General features: G+C 29.9%; 1 protein-coding gene and 1 long non-coding RNA gene across 3 annotated transcripts; one reads left to right on the top strand and one right to left on the bottom strand.

Annotated features, from left to right (window-relative positions):
• The first annotated feature begins 7,954 nt into the window (after positions 1-7,954).
• On the top strand, positions 7,955-11,276 carry LOC107899363 (AP2-like ethylene-responsive transcription factor At1g16060). Its single transcript, XM_016825054.2, has 8 exons — positions 7,955-8,352; positions 8,537-8,619; positions 8,769-8,777; positions 8,872-8,960; positions 9,043-9,116; positions 9,221-9,271; positions 9,774-9,850; positions 10,415-11,276. Exons 1-8 carry the CDS (start codon positions 8,201-8,203, stop codon positions 10,969-10,971), a joined length of 1,092 nt encoding a protein of 363 aa, XP_016680543.1. The 5' UTR covers positions 7,955-8,200; the 3' UTR covers positions 10,972-11,276.
• A 7,716-nt stretch (positions 11,277-18,992) lies between these two features.
• On the bottom strand, positions 18,993-21,001 carry LOC107899362 (uncharacterized). Of its 2 annotated transcripts, none has more exons than XR_001684655.2 (4): positions 20,604-21,001; positions 20,402-20,491; positions 20,031-20,136; positions 18,993-19,418 (listed from the first exon to the last, which is right to left on the bottom strand). It is a non-coding gene; the product is annotated as an uncharacterized lncRNA (long non-coding RNA). The 2 variants fall into 2 exon arrangements; XR_001684654.2 differs by having other exon boundaries at positions 20,321-20,491; positions 20,604-20,984.
• Between the last annotated feature and the right edge of the window lie 1,084 nt (positions 21,002-22,085).

Below are 22,085 nucleotides of genomic sequence, written 5' to 3'. Positions count from 1 at the left end.
CTTACCTTATTTTATTGTTTAATTTGTTTATTTTATTATTTTTTTTACTTTAAGTTTTGTTTAGATCCTAATTTAGTCCCTTACTTTCAATCTTTTATATTTTATTTCCCTTTGTATTTATTTATTTCTATATTTATACATTTATCTATTTATTTTCTTTTTATTTTTGTGTTTTTTCATTATTATTATTATCTATTTTATTACAAATTGCACCCTCAATTTCATTTACATTTTAATTCGGTCCTTTATTTTCAATATTTTATAATTTATTCTCCTCTATATTTATTTATTTATTTATTTATTTTTCCTTATTATATTAAAATTGGTTTTTTTTGTGCATATTTTGTCAGTATTATTATTATCATTATTATTTATTTATTACTTATTTTTTTTCTTTTGATTGTTCATATTAGTATCAAAGTAGTATATATTATGTGATTATCGCCATTATATGTATTATGAATTTTTTATTAGCATATTCATATTATTGTCGTTTATTAATGCGACATTTTATTCGTATTTCATCGTTCCATTTTCTACATTACCATTTTATCTTATTTCATTAAAATCACGTCATGAATCACGTTTAAACATATTTACCCATGGTTGTTTTTATATTATACCCCCAAATGAGATAAATACCCATCATTTTAAATTTTACATATGTTATTATAAAAAGGGGGAATTTTAAAAATAGGAAATATTTCGTATTTGGATATTCGAGGAGTCGTGCCCTAACTTATCGGGTTTTCAATTTTCTCGTTGAATCTAAATGACCAAATATCCTTTTAAAATTAAAGTACGTGAGATTTAAATAAAAAATAAAAAGGCAAGTTTAGTCTCAAAAGTTCGAGGTGCCGTGTCATAACTTACGTGATATGACATTTTGTCACTGTGAGATGAGAGAGTCTTTAACATACGTTTCAATTTATTCAAGCAATTTTTTTTAGCAAAATATTAATACAAAGAGGGATTGTATTTTTAAATTCTTTTCGGATTTTCAATTTTCGACACCAAGATTTTAATTAATCAACTAGGTACCAATTTTGGGCATCACAAGGGTGCTAATCCTTCATCTTGCATAACCGACTCCCGAACCCATTTCCTAAATTTCGTAGACCAAAAATCTTGGTTTTAGTAAATCAAATCTCTTATTAAAACGATCAAATTATAAGGTGACTCGATCACACCTATTAAAAGGAATTGGTGACGACTCACATTTTCGTTTTTAAATAAAAGTCGACCCCCTTTTAAAAAATATGGTTTCGACACTTAATATATATATAGTACCATAATCAATACAATAACCAAAAATGGATTGCAACCTTTTGCCAAAATTGCAAAATCTGTGTCACTAAAAATGAATAATTATCCAATTCTTAATAAAATCTCATTAATTTAGCATATATGTTTATATGTAATTTAATTGGGAAGTAAGCATTAAATAATCAAAAAAAAATTTATTTTACGTTTGCTTATTGTTTTATGAACAATTTGATATACATAGAAAGTATCATTTTTTTTATTGGTAAATTTTAAATTTATATGCAATTTCATAAAAATAATAAAAAAATGAACATAATAATATTTATAAAAAAGCCATTAAATTGAAAATTAATCAACATAATAAATATGGTCTCAAGTTATAAATTATTTTTAAAATTATATTTATGTTTATTAAGAAAAGAAGTTTTATGAATATATAGATGATCATAAATTAAAGCAAAATTTTAATATCTAAAACCAAATATTTATAGCAACTAAAACAATTTCTCCATCACCCATTTGCAAAACAATTTTCATACTAAAACTCCAAAAAAAAAAACAACTAATCTCTAAAACCAAATATTTATAGATTAGAAAATTTAAAATAAGAAAATAAATGAAAATTTTAATATTTAATAATTTAAAAATATTAAAATTTTGAATAAATGACTTTAAAAAATAAAATGAGATCAAAATTTAAATTTGATACAATTTAAAGATCATTGGTTTTTTCTTTAATATTATAACTCTTTATTAAAAATATATACTAGTCAAAATATTTATTAATTTATTAATTATTTAAAAGATTACCATAATATATTAAAATTAGATTGAAAATTAAATTTGATAAATAGTTTAAAAGTCATTGCTTTAATTTTTTAATATTATAACCCTATTTTAAATATATATCTAATATGTAAAATATTTATTTGTTTAATTATTATTTGAAAAATTACTATAATCTATTTAATTAAAAAATGTAAAAAAAATTAAAAACATCTATATGTAAATGTAACTTTTTTTCATGGAATAACATTAAAATGCAATAATAACTTTATTTAATAATATTTTATTTATGTTTTCGTACAAATATTATTGGTTTTAATAAAAAAATATTTTATTCGTATGTGACTGTTGGAGTAATTAAAGAATCAATAAAATTTATTATTTTATTTTAGTGAATTACAATAATAGGATAAAGCCCGAATAACAAACACAACTAACGCGGCTCGAACTGAGGCCACACGTTAACACCCTTCACCATTAAGCAGTCATATAAGGTTTAAATTTACTAATTTTTATTTAAATTTAACATCTCTATTTCATCTTTAATTTTTAAGTGAATGTTCTTGTTCTACTCCTATTGATTTAAGAATAGAATTAAAAAATAAATTACATATATAGATTTTCCTTTTTCAGAATATCTAAAATGCCTTATTTTTTACACTTATATGGCCGATTAAAAAGTTAAAACCAAAATGTAAAAAATAGTTAAAAGTAATAGAAATTAAAATTGAGAGTATAAAAAAGTTTTTTTTTGGTCTAAAAATGAATGGATAAAAGACAAAAGTAATAAAAGAAAACATAAAGGTTGTTTGATAAATAGAGTTTTGAGCATTTTTTTAGTTGATTTGGGTACAAATGGAGAATTGGGTAATCAAACCCTCTAATTGTAATTTTTGGTGAATAAAGGTTTATAAGAGTTTGTTGAGCTAAAACCTCTAAAACAAAAAAGGTAGGGATGAACAACTTTTTTCACAACTGATTGGAAATAAGATATTGGAATGACATATCTAACCATGATTGCTCAAAAGTTACTCCCTTTGTCATATGCTCTCAAACTTAATAAGGGTGCCAAGATATCAGTAGCCTCCATTATCTTATTTTCACTTTTACCTCTAAAGTCCAAAGTAAATCTCAAAAAAAAATCCACCATGAATCTACAAAAATCAACAATGGAGATGATTTCATCCATTAAGGTTAGTTCTTTCTATACTATTAAATTGTTGTACTTCATTTTTTTGCCTTTATTTGTCAAAATTTTTTACCCCTGTAAATCGATTTTTTCCCCATGTATTTTAGTCTTTTTTTGTCCATGTAATTCTAATTTTTGGTCCCTATAATTCTATTTTTTTGTCCCTATAGTTCGCTCTTTTCACTGTAAGTCAATTTTTTTCTCCCTGTAATTTGACCTTTCTTTTGTCTCTGCAAATTGAATCAGTTGGTCAAACCAGCCACTACAATAAGCAATCAACTAACAGCCAGTTGCCAAACAAGGTATACAATTATCCTATTTTGTTAAAAGACTAAACCAACCCTTTTAATTAAGTAAATTACCAAATCAACCCTATTTACTCCTAAGATTGTCTTAGTAGTTGGTTTTATATTATAGTTTTTTAGTAAATTACAAGAGGAGGGCAAAACCCTAACAATAACGCGACTAGCGCAACTCGAACCAACCCACACTTGGGGCAATGAACACCCTAACCATCAGATCAACACACGGGGTTCAATTTTATATTATACATAGATATGGTTATACCAATCATATATAATTATATTATAAGGTCTTAATATCTCAACTAATGTGAAAATCTATTTTTTTGACATGTGACATATTTATATTGTTAACGCATAGCATGTGTTTAATTTTACTTAAATATACATATATTTAAATATTTAAAATTAATTTATGCATAGCAAAAGTTGCAAATTAGTTATAGACATAATAAATATCCAAATTTAAAAAAAATCAAGGCAACATGTACGAAGAGAAATATACATATATTGTTAATTAGGGGTGAGCAAAACTCTATTCGATTCAAAAAAATCGAAAAAAAATTAAATTTCGAGTTAAACGAATCGAGTTATTCGAATCAACTCAATTTTTTTTTTCAAATTTCGAGTTCGAATTGAGTTGAGTTTTCGAATTCGAATAACTCGAATAATTCGAATAATTCGAATATCAAACTATAATATTTTACATTTTTACCCCAAACTCCCAAACCTTTTTACTTTTCCCTCAAAACTTTTACTCCTTCCCACTTTCCCCCAAAACTTTTACTCCCCTCCCCTCCCAACCCCCCAATCTCCCCAAAATCCATTTCCCACCAAAATTTTACTCTCCCATTTACTTTTTCTCAAAATTTTACTCCCAAAAACCCTCAAAACCTTTTATTTTCCCCCAAAATTTTTACTCCCTCCCACTTTTCCCTAAAACTTTTATTCTCTTCCCATCCCACCTCTCATCTACCCCAAACGCTCCCCCCTCTAATTTTTTTTTAATATTTTCCCTCCAAAATTTTACTCCTCCTATTTACTTTCCCTCAAACTTTTATTCCTCAAAACTTTTTATTTTTCCCCTAAACTTTTACTTCTCACCCTTTACTCTCAAATAAAAAATCAAAATTATCCAAAAAAAATCACTAAACATAAATAGTAATAATTTTATTTATATCTACTATTTATATTATTAAATTAAATTTCACATTTTATATTATTTATATTATTGAATTGTTTAGTCATATTGAATATTTATATTAAAATTGAATTATTAATTATGCCATAAAATATTCATGTTAAAATTTTATATTGGTATCAATTTCACATTTTATTTTTAAAATAAATTTTATTAAAAATCATATTTTTACATTTAATATATTTTTTAATTCCAAAATATATAGTGACAAGAATCTGAAGATAATTGAAACAACTAAGCAAGCAAAGAAGCTAACCAGTATATAAAAAATTAATAAATAAATTATGAGGTGATGAAAGTTAATAAAAATTTTGATTAAGGTGGACAAATTTTATTACGATGGGTGACACAGGTTACAAGGACCCAAAATTATTTTTTAAAATTTAGCTCCAACAAATATATTCGATTCGATTCGATTCGAATTCCATCTTACTCGACTCGATTCGAGAAAATTTTAAATAAAGTTAAGATAATAAAATGATATTTGAAAACTCGATTAACTCGAAAATTTTCGATTCGATTCGATCGAATGCTCACCCCTATTGTTAACGCCTAGCATGTGTTTTTTTTTTCATAAAAAAATTGGTTGTAGCTATATGTACGAAGAAAAATATGCAAAATAAAAATATGAATATTGTAAAAAAGTATATAGTTTAAAGTTGAAAATTTTAAAATAAATAAAATACTTATCATAAATATAAATAATATTTAATTAAAATAAATTTTGCTAAATATTTAAATAATATGTTATAGAAGTACAATGTTTTATTTTAGAAATTTATTAAATTATATAAATCATATAATCAAAATTAATAAATTTAAATTCTTTATTTTACTTATTCAAATTCACTTCAATATTATTTTGAATTTTATTTAAACTTTATCTAAACATATGTAATATAATATCATTTAAAATTTTAAAATTTATCTCAATTCCTATTTTACGTATTAAATTATAGGCTCATTTAAATTTATTCCAATGATTGAACTAAAACCATCAACAACCATATATTTTTTAGTGAGTAGGAGAGAAGTTATGTTAGCAAAAGACGATATTAATGAATTAACATTAAATAATTTGTGAGTTGGATTTTTGATGACTTGCAACTCTTGAATGTGTAATTACTGATAATGTATTTCTTCAATTAAGCATCAATATTTTGGTTAGGATGTTTTACAGACCACCGCATTACTTTTTGTGTTTATGATCTGGGAGGTCAACGTGCAAATTCAGATTCCTAAACTTCATTTATCCACATATTCAATGTTTAACATAAAAATAATTAAATAATTAACTTATCCATATTTACCTTAATATTTAAATTATATAATTTATTTATTCCTTATGTCTTATCATTATATTCAAATAACTTTAAAATAATTATTATATATTTATACTATCTTAAATATTTGATTAGATAATAAAAAATTTTAAATTTTATACAAATATTTATTTATATATTCATTTGATAAATTAAAGTATGTAACTTAACTAAATTAAATTATATTACATGGGTAATATTTTGTTTAAAATAAATTATATAAATATTTAATTAGATAATCATTTTTTTTAAATTTAGATAAATATTTAATTAAAAAATTGATTAGATAATTTATCTTCTATATTAGTATCTATTTTAAATTTTGATTTTAACATAAAAATTTTAAAAATTAATTTATTGTCTTAATTACTAAAATAATTTTAATATATATTTTAATTTATACGTATAACTAAACTCAAGCATTAAAAAGGGTCCATTCCAATGCATTACACTTAGCAACCAAAAGTCAACAAATGATTATATGCAAATACTTTATATATAAAAAATATGAATTCATTAAATGTATCTTTTAATTTAAATACAATAAGCTTATACATCTATATATAAGGATTAATTTACACTATTATTAATTAGGGTAAAATTCGAAAACATTCACTTTTGTTTGCCTCAAATTACATTTTAGTCATTTATGTTTAAAATGTTACGTTTTAGTCACTTACGTTATCGTTTTGTTATGAAGTGGTAAATCTACCATTAAGCTCCGTTATCTCCCTAACGTCAGTCTTATGTGACAGTCCAAATGGGTTTTAAATGCCAACTTGAATGTCCTACGTGGCAGTCCAAATTAAATTTATTTAATTAAAAACCTATTTTCATCCCAGCAACTAGACATCAAAGTGGGCATTTAAAACCCATTTGAACTGCCACGTAGGACGTCGTTAGGGAGGTAATGGAGTTTAATGGTAGAGTGACCACTTTGTAGCAAAACGATAACATAAGTGACTAAAACATAACATTTCAATCATAAGTGACTAAAATGTAATCTGAGGCAAACAAAAGTGACCGTTATTGTAGTTTACCCTATTAATTAAAGGCACATTAATTATTTTATAATTATAATCAATATTACCATCTACATATATTAAATTATTTAAATTTACTTATTAAATAACTTATTATTAGATTCAAATTTTGACAAATTTTCATAACTTTTAAGATTAAACTAATTTATACATTAAGTAAGCCAGTGCATCACACAGATAATAAAACTAATATATATATATTAAAATTTTAAATATAGGATTATATTTAGACCGTAAAATGGATGATAACACATGTGATTATACTAATATATATTAAAATTTTAAAAATTAAATGTATTTACATAAAACATGTCCCCATATCTAATTTTTTATTAGGGTACTAGAGAAAGAGAAAGGATAGTATGAAATAGGGGTACCATGTCATATTGTATCGTGTATCCCATTGATACATAATTTTGGTAATTTTTTTTAACTTGAACCCTAAACCTTAAATCCCAAACACTAAATCTTGAATCCTAAACTTAGCATTTTGGTTAAAGGTTTGGGGTTTAGAATTTTGATATTTGGGTTTAGGGTTCGGGATTCAAGATTTAGGTTAAAAGAATTATCAAAATTATGTATCAATGATAAAAAAAAATTGCTTAAACATCTTTAAATAATTAGGATCAAGTTTAGGATTCTGGATTTCGAATTCGAGGTTCGGGATTTGAGATTTAAGATTTAAGTTAAAAAAATTACATAATTATGTATGAATGAAGAAAATTACATAAATTTCATTAAATAATTAAAAGGATAGACGAATTAGGAGAAAGGAGGTGGGGCAAGAAATCCATAAATTAAAGTTTAAACTCTTAAATATATAATTGGGACAGCACCAAGTTCGGTAGGACAAGGGAGAAAGATAACTCAAGCCGGTAAAGACGGCAAATCTACATTAATATTTCTTTCTAGCCGGCCATTTCTAATTTGCTCTCCCTACAAGCTTCCAAACTCATAATATTTTTACTTCTCTTCTTATCATCCCTTTAAATCCCTCTTCCTTGGAGGACTCAGTCATATCTTTTCCATTTTTTTTTAAATTTTATCTCTTTTCTTTTCGTTGAAATACGTAGCTGGTCATCAACATTTTCATGGCGAAATTATCACAGCAGAATCACAAGAACACTACACAGAATAATACTAGCACTGCCAGCAATGGTGTTACTAAGGTGAAGAGAACTAGGAGAAGTGTTCCAAGAGACTCCCCTCCCCAACGTAGCTCCATTTATCGAGGGGTAACCAGGCAAGCTATTTTTAGTTTTTTTATGTATGTATGTATGTATGTATGTATGTATGTATGTATGTATGTATGTATGTATGCATGTATGTATGTATGTATGTATGTATGTATGTATGTATGGTGTTTTGAATTCTTGATTTCTGTCAGTACCTAACTTCCTTGTTATATATGCTGAGTACTGTTTCAGACATAGATGGACAGGTCGATATGAAGCTCATCTATGGGACAAGAACTGCTGGAATGAATCACAAAACAAGAAAGGACGTCAAGGTTCATTACCCTATTTTTCTTTTCTTTTTCTTATTGATCTTAATTGACTTATACTAGAAGCTGATGAAGGTTCTTTTTTTTTTTCTCTCTCTTCTTCCTTTATGGTTGCTGGTGTGGTGGTTTGTTGTTGCTAATTACACTCCATGCAGTCTATCTTGGTATGTTTAGTACTACTTTGAGTGGAATTTTTAATGCTATTCTTTTATGCGTTTATTCTGAAATTTGGGATTTTTTTTTTTTTTACCTTTTTAGGTGCTTACGATGATGAAGAAGCAGCAGCACATGCTTATGATTTAGCAGCACTCAAATACTGGGGTCAAGATACCATCCTTAACTTTCCGGTAAGTTTATCTCTTATATGTATATATATATATGGTTTGTGGGAGAATTGAGGAAGAAACTTATTTAACATCAACAATGCAGTTATCAACGTACCAAAAAGAGTTGAAAGAAATGGAGGATCAATCTAGAGAAGAGTATATTGGATCATTGAGAAGGTGAGATTAATGACTAATCCATTACATTAATCCACTCAATCAAGAACTTATAAGTATTGGATTGAAGACACAGTTAAATCATGCATTTGGTGTTGAATTTTCAGGAAATCTAATGGTTTCTCTCGGGGAGTCTCGAAATACAGAGGTGTCGCTAGGTATATATATATATTCATATCTTGTTTTCCTCATCATCTTAAGGGGTAAAAGTATCATAGAAATTCTTGTATTAAAAGTTGGATTGCATTTTAGCTCATTTAATCAAAAAATGAGCAAATTAATTCCTATATGTTAGATTAAAAAGTAAATTGGTCTTTCTGTTAAAAATTTAGTCCATTTTTACCGTGAAAAGTTAGTCTACATATGTCAGCATAAAGTATACATGGTACACTATGTGTCATTGTCTAATTATTCTGTAAGCCACACATGTTTTTAACAGCACAAAGGGATTAATTTTTTAACAAAAATGATTATTTTCTCTTTATCTAATGTATAAAGACTAGTTTACCTATTTTTTTAAATAAAGAATTTGACTGTTAATACATAAAACTGTTTTGGATGCAATATAATCTATGAGATGAATGATCTACAACATCTCAAATGCAGCATGATGCTACAAAATTTGGTGTTATTTACATGTTTCTCAATGTGAATGAACAGACATCATCACAATGGAAGATGGGAAGCACGCATTGGGAGAGTGTTTGGAAACAAGTACCTGTACCTTGGGACATATGGTATTTTGAACTACTCCTTTGTTTTCTTCATCTGTCTTTGCTTCCTTGTAAGAAAAAACAAAAACAAAAAAAGCGTAGGTAATCATTTTGGTTTTAGGTGGCCACATTTAACACTTTTTCTTTTGGCGCATTGGTATGATAGTTTGTGGAAATGGACATTCACCTATAGATGCATTAATGACTTGACTCTATTTCTACCCAATAGCAAAGGGTAACTCATTTTTTAGGTTGATTGACTAAAATACTCCCAAAATCAAGACTGAAAACGACATGTTAGCTTATCAGAATCCTTCAAGTTATTGTCAAACAAACATTCATTAATCATATCTGTTATCTCTTTATCTAACTAACTATCCAATGAGGCCAAGCACATGCTACAAGTCATGTAATTTCCTTGGAAGCTAACTGGGGCATGCATGCCCAACTCATAAATTCACACTGTTTTAGTAGGATGCAATGGTCCAACCAAGGTTTAAGCCGCCGGTTTTAATTAAGAAAATTTTGAGAGCCAAATCTAAAAATAATTTAAATTGAATTATTAGATCTGTTGACTGGGTTTTGCAGCTACTCAGGAAGAAGCTGCCACAGCATATGACATGGCTGCAATAGAGTACCGGGGATTAAATGCTGTCACCAACTTTGATTTAAGCCGTTACATCAAATGGCTTAAGCCTAACCAAACCAAACCTGAAAATAACCCTAACCCTAACCCTAATATCATAGACACTACCACTACTTCACTAGTAACACCAAACCCTGATCAAGAACTTGATCTAACCTTCTTCAACGGCAACAACCACAACCAGCAGCTACAAGAATCCGATGTAATTAGTGAAACCTTGCTGACTCAGCCCCGACCGGTGAATGCCACGTCAGCCCTAGGGCTTCTCCTTCAATCTTCTAAATTCAAGGAGATGCTGGAGATGACATCCGCTGCTACCGATCACCGCCAGTCCACACCAATGGTATCGGAACCAGTGCGGTGCGGCTTCCCTGAAGACATACAAACCTACTTCGAGTGTCAAGATTCCAGCTGTTATGGAAATGGGGATGATCTCATTTTCGGTGAGCTCAACTCCTTCGGACCATCAATGTTTCAATGCGACCAGCTTGATGCCTAGAGGAACTAGAATTTCAGTGCTTAAAGACATCTCTTGTTTTTATTTATTTATTTATTATTCATATATAAACCAATAAAGGTGCATGACTTAACAAAAAATAAATATGCATGTGTAGAGATGCTTTGTGAATACAAGACTAATGGCCTTAGGGATCAGAATATTGGATGAAGTGGAGGATTTTAGATTTAATTTTGCCTAGAAAAGAGGAGAAGAATATATAGATATAAATATATATAGCTTCCTTATTGCAGGGTTTGAAGTCGAGAAAGATGGTGGCCAATCAATACATTTGATTCATTTCTTGTAGATTAGAGAAGAAATAAATATTTGTATTTAATTTCTTTATCTATCAATAAGAATCATCATTAAAAATTAAATGTCTGTTAACAACTTTATTTTCCTCGGCAAAGGTTAAAATTATAAAAATATATATATATATATTGCATGTAGGTGGTTCCTTTTTGTTTTATGGATTTCTTCCACAGTAGCAAGCTCCCCATCAGCCCACTAATTAGGTGCGTAGCATTAGACTCATTTAACACAGTTTTAGTATTCACACCACCGATAATAGCACGGAGGATTAAGGGTAGATGGAATTAAATGAAAAAAATTTGAGTTAATTAAATTGGTAAGTTTTATTTATTATTTTAATTTGATTTTAAATTTTTTGGAAACTAGTCAAGTTGAATTGAGTGAAATAGTTTGAGTTAAATTAAAATTTTAAATATGTCAAATTAAAACATTGTTATAGCATAACTAATTTCATGTTAGAGCACATAAATTTGAAACCATATATATTTAAAAAAATTCAAAGCAAACTAAGAAAAAAACAAGATACTTTAGTATGATAAAATTGAACCATTAATTAACTTATTTAGATCCCAAAATTATTTATTTTGGAATATTTTTAAATTTTAAATTTTAAATTTTAAATCTTCTTTATATATTCTTTAGAATTTTCTTTTAAAATTTTTATAAATATTTTGAATTTTAAAAATTATTTTGATTTTTTTGTAATTTTTATTGAAAGAGAGACCAATTTGCTCATTTTCCAAGTTAACAGGGACCAAAGAGGTGTTTACACCAATCTATTATTTGAGCTATTCGAATTATAAAATCTAACTTGACTATAGAAATCGAAACTCGAATTACTCGATTTAATTAACTCAAAATTCATTTTTTCGATTTTTTTGAATTAAATCCAATTTTACTAATCCTAATAAGCCTTTGGAAACGTCTCCCACCAAGCTGACTTCTTTTTGGAACCATCCCCCCACTTTCAAAATGTTCTAACTCCACAATTGTTATAGCATTATGATTTGCATAATATTTAATATTTTAATAAAATGGCATGTTGTTCGTTCATAAGATGAATTATTTCTATAGTTACTTTGATAATTCAGGCATCCACTTGCCAACCATACAAGTGTTTTTATATTGAAACATACCAAATGTGCAACAAAACCTTGTTATGGTATATACTAATTTATATATTCAAGATTTAAAACTTTAGCATATAATATTATTATATTTTTCAATATACAGAAAATTATGTTTCTTATTTTCACATATAAATTATTGCAAGATTATAGAAATGAATTTCATTAATATAATGAAAAACTTCATATATTAGAGTATAAAGGTAAACATGTTAGACAACTTTTTGTAGCAGAATTTAAATGCTTTGAGTTAATTTGAAGTAATTAAAAAATGATAAATTTGATTATTAATTATGATACTATGAAATAATAATAAATAAATGTTTAATGGATTAATTAAGATTACGAGTATTGATTAGGCAATAAACTTAATTACGAGGAGTATTCATTGTTGGAAATTGTAGATTGCAAATTCATTATTATTCATGAGTATTTATTAAAAAGTGATGATTTATTCAATGGATACATTTGATTTCCATTGGACATGTTTTTTGTAAGAAGTATGTCCAGCGGAAATCTAATGTAAAGGGTTGTGGCTCTCCAAAATAGTGTCCATTGAATGTATATAAACAGAGGGACTATGGCGCTCACAAGTATTATTTACAATCAATCCAATTTCAGAGATTAGAGTAAGAGTTAGGGAATTCCTCGATTTTGCTAATCAAAGGAAATTCAAAAACTTCATTGTATCCCGGGGGACCTTTGTCTTAACCCTCTAGCAACTTTGTGTGGGGACAAATAGATCTCTTTGGAAAGCGTCACTCACGCCTTGAAGTCTATTGTTTTAATTCCATATCGTCTTTGGATCTATCATCTTCACTCAAATTCTCCAACAATCAAAGAGAACTAATTGGAGATTGCGATGGAGGCTACCACTGCATTCAAAGTGATGAACCAAGAGTTTGTGAAACTTAACTGATTTGATGGCTCAAACTTCAATCGCTGGAAGGACAATATATTTTTCGTTCTTACCGTCTTGAATGTGGCATACATTTTGGATCCAAACTTACAACCCATGGAGGATCTTGCCCCCAATGCAAACCCCGAGGAAATTGCGAAAGTGGCCGAACTCAAGAAGAAGCGCGAAGAAGACAATTTCACATGTCGTGGACACATTTTCAACACCTTGTCTGATCGATTGTATGATCTCTACTTGTCGATGCAATCCCTAGTGAAAATATGGAAAGCTCTTAAAAAGAAATACAACACTGAATGATAAGGTATCAATAAATTTTTAATGATGAAGCATTTCGAATTCAAAATGTTCAATAGTATTCTGCTCATGGATCAAGTCCATGAACTACAAGTCCTTATAAGTAGGCTTCATGATATGGAAGTTGTTATTCCAAAATTGTTACAAGTTGGGGATATCATCTCGAAGCTACCCTCGTCTTGGAACAATTATCGAAAAAAACTTCTGCATATGGAAGAGGACTTCACTGCGGATAAAATACTTAGGCATTTGTGTATTCAAGAAGAAACTCGGAAGCGTGATGCGGTGTATCTTCTCTAAAGTTCTAAAGTGAACCATGTGAATGAGTCCAAGAACTCTCGAAATGGAAAGCGAAAGGACACATTCGAGACCAAGGACATGCAAGACAAGAAGAAAAAATCTCACAATTGTTATAATTGCAATAAGAAAGGACAAGGATTGTAAACCTCTCATAAAGAATCAAGATGCCACAACTTCCAAAGCCAATATGGTAGAGGATTTGGACTTAGTGACCATGGTTACGAAAGGGATCGAGAGTTTAGAGATTGGTATGATTACCAAACTCAACATAGTCATGACCGATAAGTCCTATAATTGGTGTCTCTACTCCGGAGCTACTGTCCATGTGTGTAATGACCGAGAATAATTCAATAGTTATGAACTAGTGGCAAACCGTGAAGTACTTATGGGCAACTATCAATCGATTAAGATTCTCGATCAAGGGACGGTGGAACTCAACTTCACATTCGTGAAGAAATTAACTTTGACCAATGTGTTGCATGTTCCCGATGTGAGAAAGAATTTAGTGTCTGCGAGTCTTCTATGTAACAAAGGGTTCAAGGTTATCTTGGAATCCAATAAGTTAGTATTGCTTAAGGGTAATATGTATGTAGGAAAAGGATATTGTATCGAGGGCATCTTCAAGTTGAGCATTGATATGAATAAAGTTAATTCTTTTGCTTATACTGTTGAATCTTATCCTTTGTGGCATGCACGTTTAGCACATTTTAATTTTAAAACTTTACAATCTGTAAAAAAGAATGCTTATATCAATCTAAGTAATGATGATTTTATGGATAAATGTAAAGTTTGTATTCAATCTAAAAATACCAAGAAGTCCTTTCCTAATAAAAGTGAAAGGAATTTGCAAGTATTAGATTTAATCCATTTGGATGTTTGTGAATTAAATAAAACTCTAACAAGAGGTGGAAAATGATATTTTATCATTTTTATAGACGACTTGATTTACTTATGTGTATCTCATGAGATGTAAAGACAATACTTTTGATATGTTTAAACGTTTTAAAAATGAGGTTGAGAATTTGTTTAGTACAAAAATCAAAGTGCTTCGTAGTGATAGAGGTGGTGAATATTTTTCAAATGAATTGAATATATTTTGTGACGAACAAAGTGTGGTACATGAATGTTCCACGCCTTATACTCCGCAACAAAATAGTTTGGTGGAAAGAAAAACTATACTTTAATAGATATGGTTAACTCGATGTTGTTAAACGCTAAACTTTCATGTAATCTATGGGGTGAAGCATTATTGACTACATGTTATATCCTTAACAGAATACCATCGAGAAAATTTGAAGTATCTCCATATGAGTTATGGAAGGGTCGGATGTCAAACTTAGATTATTTTAAAATGTGTGGGTGTTTGGCTTACTATAGAGTTATTGACTAACAGAGAACAAAGTTAGGACCAAGAGTCGTCAAATGGTACATTCGTTGGATATGCCTAACACTCTAAGTCTTATCATGTTCTTGACTTAATGTTAAATACGATAATTGAAACAAGAGATGTTGTATTCATTGAAAATAAAATTTTCAATGATTCAATGGATTCGAAAAAAGAATATCAACCAATGATCTCAAGTGATCAAACCAAGAGAAGTCTTTGTGACAATAAGGATATGGAGCCGAGGAAAAGTCAAAGAGTGAGAAAAGTAAAAGACTTTGGTCTCGATTTCATTTTCTCGCAATTCTAGCATTTCTCATTGAGGGAAATAAAGAATCTGTAATTAGGAAGATCCCCATAATGTTTAATGTGGATGGTGATCCACAATCCTATGGTAAAGTTATGACTTTTAGGGATACGACATTTTGGAAAGAGGCAATCAATGATTAAATGGATTCAATATTGTCTAACAATACTTGGATTCTAGTTGATCTTCTCAAGGATTGAAGCCTAGGTTGGTAGTTCTCCAACAGGGGGTCCTCTAACCTTTAAGGCTAGGTTGGTGGCAAAAGGATTTAGGTAAAATGAAAGCCTAGATTATTTTGAAACCTATGCACTAGTGGCTAGGATGACCTCCATTCGAATTCTTATGACATTTGCATCTATCCATAAGTTACATGTACATCAAATGGATGTTAAGACGACTTTTTTGAATGGTGATCTCGAAGACGAAGTCTACATAAAACAACCAGAAGGCTTTGTGCTTACTGGGAATGAATATAAGGTGTGTAAGTTGATCAAGTCATTATATGGTTTAAAATAAGAGCCTAAACAATGGCATGAGAAATTTGACTTGGTTATCTTACCATATGGTTTTTTTACATAATGGTGCGGATAAATGTATTTACACTAAATTCACCGATAGGTACGATATAATTATTTGTCTCTATGTAGACGATTTTTTTATTTTTGGGACTAACATGGAAAGTGTTTGTGAAACCAAAGAGTATCTAGCCTTGAATTTTAAGATGGGTAGATACAATTCTAGGTATAAAAGTACAAAAACATGAAAGGGGCTTTGCACTAAGCCAATCTCACTACATCGAGAAAGTATTGGAAAAGTTCAAACACTTGAATATCAAGGATTTGAACACTCCATACGATTCGAAATTCAAGTTAAGTGAGAATAATGGAAGGGAAATAGTGCAACTTGAGTACGCCAACATAATTGGAAGTCTAATGTATGCAATGCATTGCACTAAACCCGATATCGCAACTTGAGATTTCCACCGACGACACTTCTCCAAAAATAAGACTGCCATCTATAAGATTTCCATTGATGACACTTCTCCAGAACTAAGATTGTCATCTATAAAAAATAAAAAATAGATGAGTCAATCTCAACCCTCCAAACAAATACATGTCTCTTTCAACAATCCATCTAACCTTGCCAATCGCAGAAGCATAGAAAATCCTTCAGAACAAATAAGAAATAGGTAAGGGCTAAGCGGATTATCTTAACATAGTGCTCTTTGTAGGAAAAATCGTTCTCTAGTAATCCCATTTATACAAATTTAGTAGGAAACTGATTTGACACAGTGCATCATTAATTCAATCCAAGTCATATTAAGCCTCATATGTACCTGAATGGCTTCGATGAAATTTCATTCTACTCGGTCATATGCCTTACTCATATCCAATTTTAAAGTTAAAAACCCTTTTCAATCCACCATGATGGTTTTAAAAGAAAGAAGGACCTCATATGCTAATAAGATATTGTCTAAAATAAACCTCCTAGGCACAAAGGCATTTTGTGCAACATCAATACGTTCATTAAGAACAAATCAAAATCGATTTGCTAAAAACTTGGAAATAATTTTAAAAAAGACATTACAAAGACTTATGGGTCGAAATTTACTCATACTACATGCATTTTCCTTTAGGATCAAAACTATAGTCGTACCATTAATCTTATCTGCACTAATCTCTTTGTTCAAAACCCGCATGCAATAGATTTTAATGTTCGATTCGACTATATGCCAAAACTTCTGAAAGAAGACAGTTGGAAAACCATTGGGACTCGATGCCTTAGTAGGATGCATACCCTTAATAGTTTGCAGAATTTCTTCCTCCTTGAAAAATGCTAGAAGAGAATTATTCATATCTTCTAAAATGCAACGATCAATTCTTGTAAGCAGAAATTATGGATCACTTTCCCCTTGTAATGAGAACATATCAGTGAAGTAATCCTTTGCTACAACTTACATAGACTCATTGGAATCAAACATTATACCGACTCGAACCATCTTCCAAACACCTTGTCCTATTTATTCTCCTTCTCTGATTGGAAAATAGACGAAATAATGCAGTATTCCAGTCATTGTTCTTAAGCCAATTCACTCTTGCTCTTTGTTCCCAATAAGATTCTTCCTTATCAATCTCCTAATTCATCTCCAACTTCACATCTATTCTTTTCTTAAAGATATCTTCTTCCAAATCCATATTATATAGCTCAATAAGTCGATCACACTACAACAAAATGGGCCTACCACGACACTTTTTTTTTATTTAAGACGACGCAAAAAAGGTTGGCATAGGTGTCGCGACGCTTCTCTCGGCGCTTCCAAAAAGGTTGTTTTTACTACAGTTGGCATAGGTCTCACGACACTTTTGAAAAAGCGTTGGCATAAGTCAACATAAGCCAACCATTATTGAAGGGTTTGCAAAGGCCTAGTCAAGGCCGACCTTTAAAAAAGGTTGAGATAAACTCATCTAAGGCAACCTTTTTAAGATTAGGCTAGACATTGTCTAAGGTAACCCTTAAAAAAGGTTGGAATAGACCCGTCTAAAGCAACCCTAAAAAAGTTGGGATAGACCTTGTCGAAAGTAACCTTTAAAAAGGTCAAGATAGAGTCATCTAATACAACCCTAAAAAGGTTGGAATATACCTTATCTAAAACAACATTTAAAAAGGTTAGGATAGACCCGTCTAAGACAACCTTTAAAAGGTTGGAATAGACACGTCTAAGGTAATTTTTTTCTATTTTTTATTGTTTCAATATTAATATATTTTCATAAACAGTTACAGTGAATAATGATAGAAATTGTGCTTTAAATACAACTACAAAATATTAAATTAAAATTAAAATAAAGGTTGAATATTCATTACAAAAATTGATCCAAAATCAAAATACACTAACATTTAGCCGAAATGTATACCACCAACATTCAACCCAATATACAAAAGTAAACAAATAAAAAAGTTCCTAAGACGATGAACATTGATATTGATGTTATACTACATAACAATTAATACAATATGAAATTGCAACTTCAATTCCAAGACACTCTGCTGATCTCTTATTTCTACAAGGGTAGCCTCAGGTAGTGAAACATCTCCAGATCCAAGTATACCATATTTCTAAAAAATACTATTAAAAACTATTAAAAAAATAAAAATTGTTTCCTTAGACATGAAGGCTTAAATATGAAACTAGTAGCTTGTGTGATATGAAACTTAGTTTATACTTTCCTTAGTTAAAATAGGATTATGTTTGCATTCATAAATGAGTTAAAATAGATATAGACAATGAGCTTTTAAATTCAGGAAAGAACAGAAATTGCAGAAAATTCTCAAAATTATATCCGAGCAATGCAATAAAAAGAATCCAACCATATTCAGCTCTGAGAACCATAGATGTTTTACGAAATTATTTAGCATCAACTATTTTGCCTTGCTTCTACTCCCAAATTGTTTCTTAAGAAATGCTACCACATAAAGTGAATAATGAACTTTTTTATATTAGACTAAATTTTCATAGCAATGCAGTTATTGCCTTTTTTTTCCCATTTAGCAGCACGCTGAAAGATTCTAAAGTTCTAACAAGCAACAAGTACACCCATGAAAAGGCTTAGACTTAAAAGCTGAATAAGCAAAGATGCAGAAATGATGAATTTTCAGAAAGAACCAAGAATTATAACATATGTAGAACTATACAGCCTCATAGTCCCTGTTCTGAATAAGTCCATTTGCATAAAGCTTGGCCACATAAGGATGAATTATTTCTAACAATTTATTATTCACATCAGAAGCATCTTGCCCCAGTGGAACCTGAAAATATTGCAAGGAATATGTTACTTTTATTAGAAATAACAAACAACAAATTTCAAAAGAGAAAAACTGTTCGATACCTCAATCAATTCTTTCTATTTTGAACATATGGACTAACATCATGGACTAACATATAAGTTGGTGAAGCAGAAATTGGATCACAGGAGACACCATTAACCAAAGATGAACGTATGATTTTTTAGGGTACATTTCAATAGTTTTTTTTTCCCAGTTTTGTAGTTTGATGAGAAAGAGATATAGGTTCCTGCATTGCCATTTATACCATTGCAAGAAATTATGTACCTTTTTTTTCACTAAAAAGAAGATTTAGTCTACTTGCTTGATACAACCACCAAGAAATTATGAAAATTGTATCTTCAAAGGCAGCAACGGACAGTTAATAACAAGTGAAATACAAGATCCAGTAATACACTAATCATCGACATCGATACACGTATATATGTATGTCAAGACAAAGCAGACATAAAAGGCATGAGTTCCCAACAATTTATCCTTTCTCATGTTGTTTTCTTTTTTAAAGAAAAGGACCATAGTGCATAGATCTATGTCCATATTCACATATAACCAAAAGCATAGTTAAATTAATTGTACCCATTTTCATGCAGCAAAGCATCCCAAATGGCATGAGTAAATAGGTTCCAGATTAAGGTCCAGTTCAGTCCTCCTCATTTCTGTTGCTTCTTCCTGGTATGTGCCACTGCAAAAATTGTAAACTATAAACAACCAAATCTTTTAACCAAGCTTTTGCCACTTCATTATAGACAACAGAAAACGAAAGCTTATGTGGATAGTAGGCTGCTTTGCTGAATAATGGCAACCAATGTAAGCATTAAGGTTACATGACAATTTCAAAACACAATGAGAAGACAATTGTAACTTACATCCTGGTGTTGCAGTCAAAGCTAATATTCTCAGCTACACTAGCATTGACATTAACTACAAATTTAGGGTAACACTAGCACCTTTAATAACTTGCTCCATAAATGCTGCCGCCAACAGCATGCTCCAAGATACAATTAAATTCAAAAAATCAAAACCTGTTTCCAAATAAACTGTAAACGATCTCAGCAGCACTCTTGCATTTAGTAACAACCTCAGCACTGTTATGATGTTAACAACTATATCAGTAGCAAAATTAAAGGTTGGAAATATTAGATGCAATACCTATAAATCCGCCATGGGTGCCAATTGACGGCCCAGAGAATGGAAAATGAAACTAAACCCAAAATTGCAAAAAGGATCCTAGAAATCAAACACGCCAGAGCAACCTCATCCCCTTCCATGGCTTCCTTCTCTCACCTTCAAACAACAAGCAAAATCCTTCCTTTACATTTCAAACTTATAATTAAAAGACTCAAAGCAGTAAAAAGAAAGAAGAAAAGAGATAAGGTGTATTAGGGTTTTCTTTTTAGTCTTGTTTGCGAAATTGGCAAAAGATTAAAAAGTTGAAGATGAAGACACAAAAAGAAGGGAAAGAAAAAAGAGTATAGTTTAAAATCCTATTGCTCTCTCCTCTACTCTCCTGTGAACTCTCTCAAGTCAAAAATAAAAACTATTTATTTATTTATTAGAAAACCAACACAAAGTAAATAATGGGAAAATAAAAACAACTTTTTAATATTATTAGATAATCATATCATATTTGGGCAATTTATCAATAAAAGCCCATTTCTGTAAAAATTTACCGAAATGGGCCCTCTATTTTATTATTTACCGGAATGGTCCATTTTCCGCGAAATCGCGTCCACGTAAGCACGAGATGCTTACGTGGAAGGAAATCGCTCCCTCAAGGACGCGATTTCTTTCCACGTAAGCATATCGCGCTTACGTGGACGCGATTTCCTCCCGCGCGTGAACAGTAGCCAACGGTAAAAAATTTGACCGTTGACCCCCCAACGGTAAAAAAAACTATAAATACCCCCACCCCTTTTTATTTTTTCACAAACAAATCCTCTCTCATATTTCCTCTCAATTCCTCTCAATTTCTTTCCAAAATTCTCTTAATTTCCTTCTAAAATTCTCTCAAATCCATATTTAATTTCAATTTCCTCTCAATTTCCTTCCAAAATTCTCTTAATTTCCTTCTAAAATTCTCTCAAATCCATATTTGATTTCAATTTCCTCTCAATTTCCTTTTTTAAAATAATTTTAAATTTTTTTATATTTTTATAAATCGTAAAAATTTGTCCGATTTCATCAATGGCCGGATCATTGACTCGTCTTGGTAAGCATCACATATCGATGGAACAAATGAAAATGGTAAGTGTTAAATTTAATTTTTAAATATTATTTAAGAATTTTTTATTTATGCATTTTTAGATAATTATTAATTTTTTATTTGATATAAAAGGAGGTAGATCGGGTATTGGAATACAATATCCGGAATATGTATGCTCCTCCATCACCGTTGGTAGAGAACTACATGCGTGAAGCGGGTTTTTGGCACGTGGCGACAGTAGGCCGGGGATGCAAGTTGTACCCGAAACTGATCAGTGCGTTCATCGAGAGGTGGAGACCCGAGACGCACACATTCCATCTTCCATGTGGAGAGTGCACTATCACTCTAGAAGATGTCCATCTGCAATTGGTATTGCCGGTGGACGGGCACCCAGTCACCGGGTCTGCCTAATCTAGCAATTGGGAGGC

The sequence above is a fragment of the Gossypium hirsutum genome, chromosome D04 (assembly GCF_007990345.1).
Source record: "Gossypium hirsutum isolate 1008001.06 chromosome D04, Gossypium_hirsutum_v2.1, whole genome shotgun sequence".
Lineage (NCBI taxonomy): Eukaryota > Viridiplantae > Streptophyta > Magnoliopsida > Malvales > Malvaceae > Gossypium > Gossypium hirsutum.
Note: the sequence above shows the minus strand (reverse complement) of the source record. Positions and strands in the feature narration are given on the sequence as shown.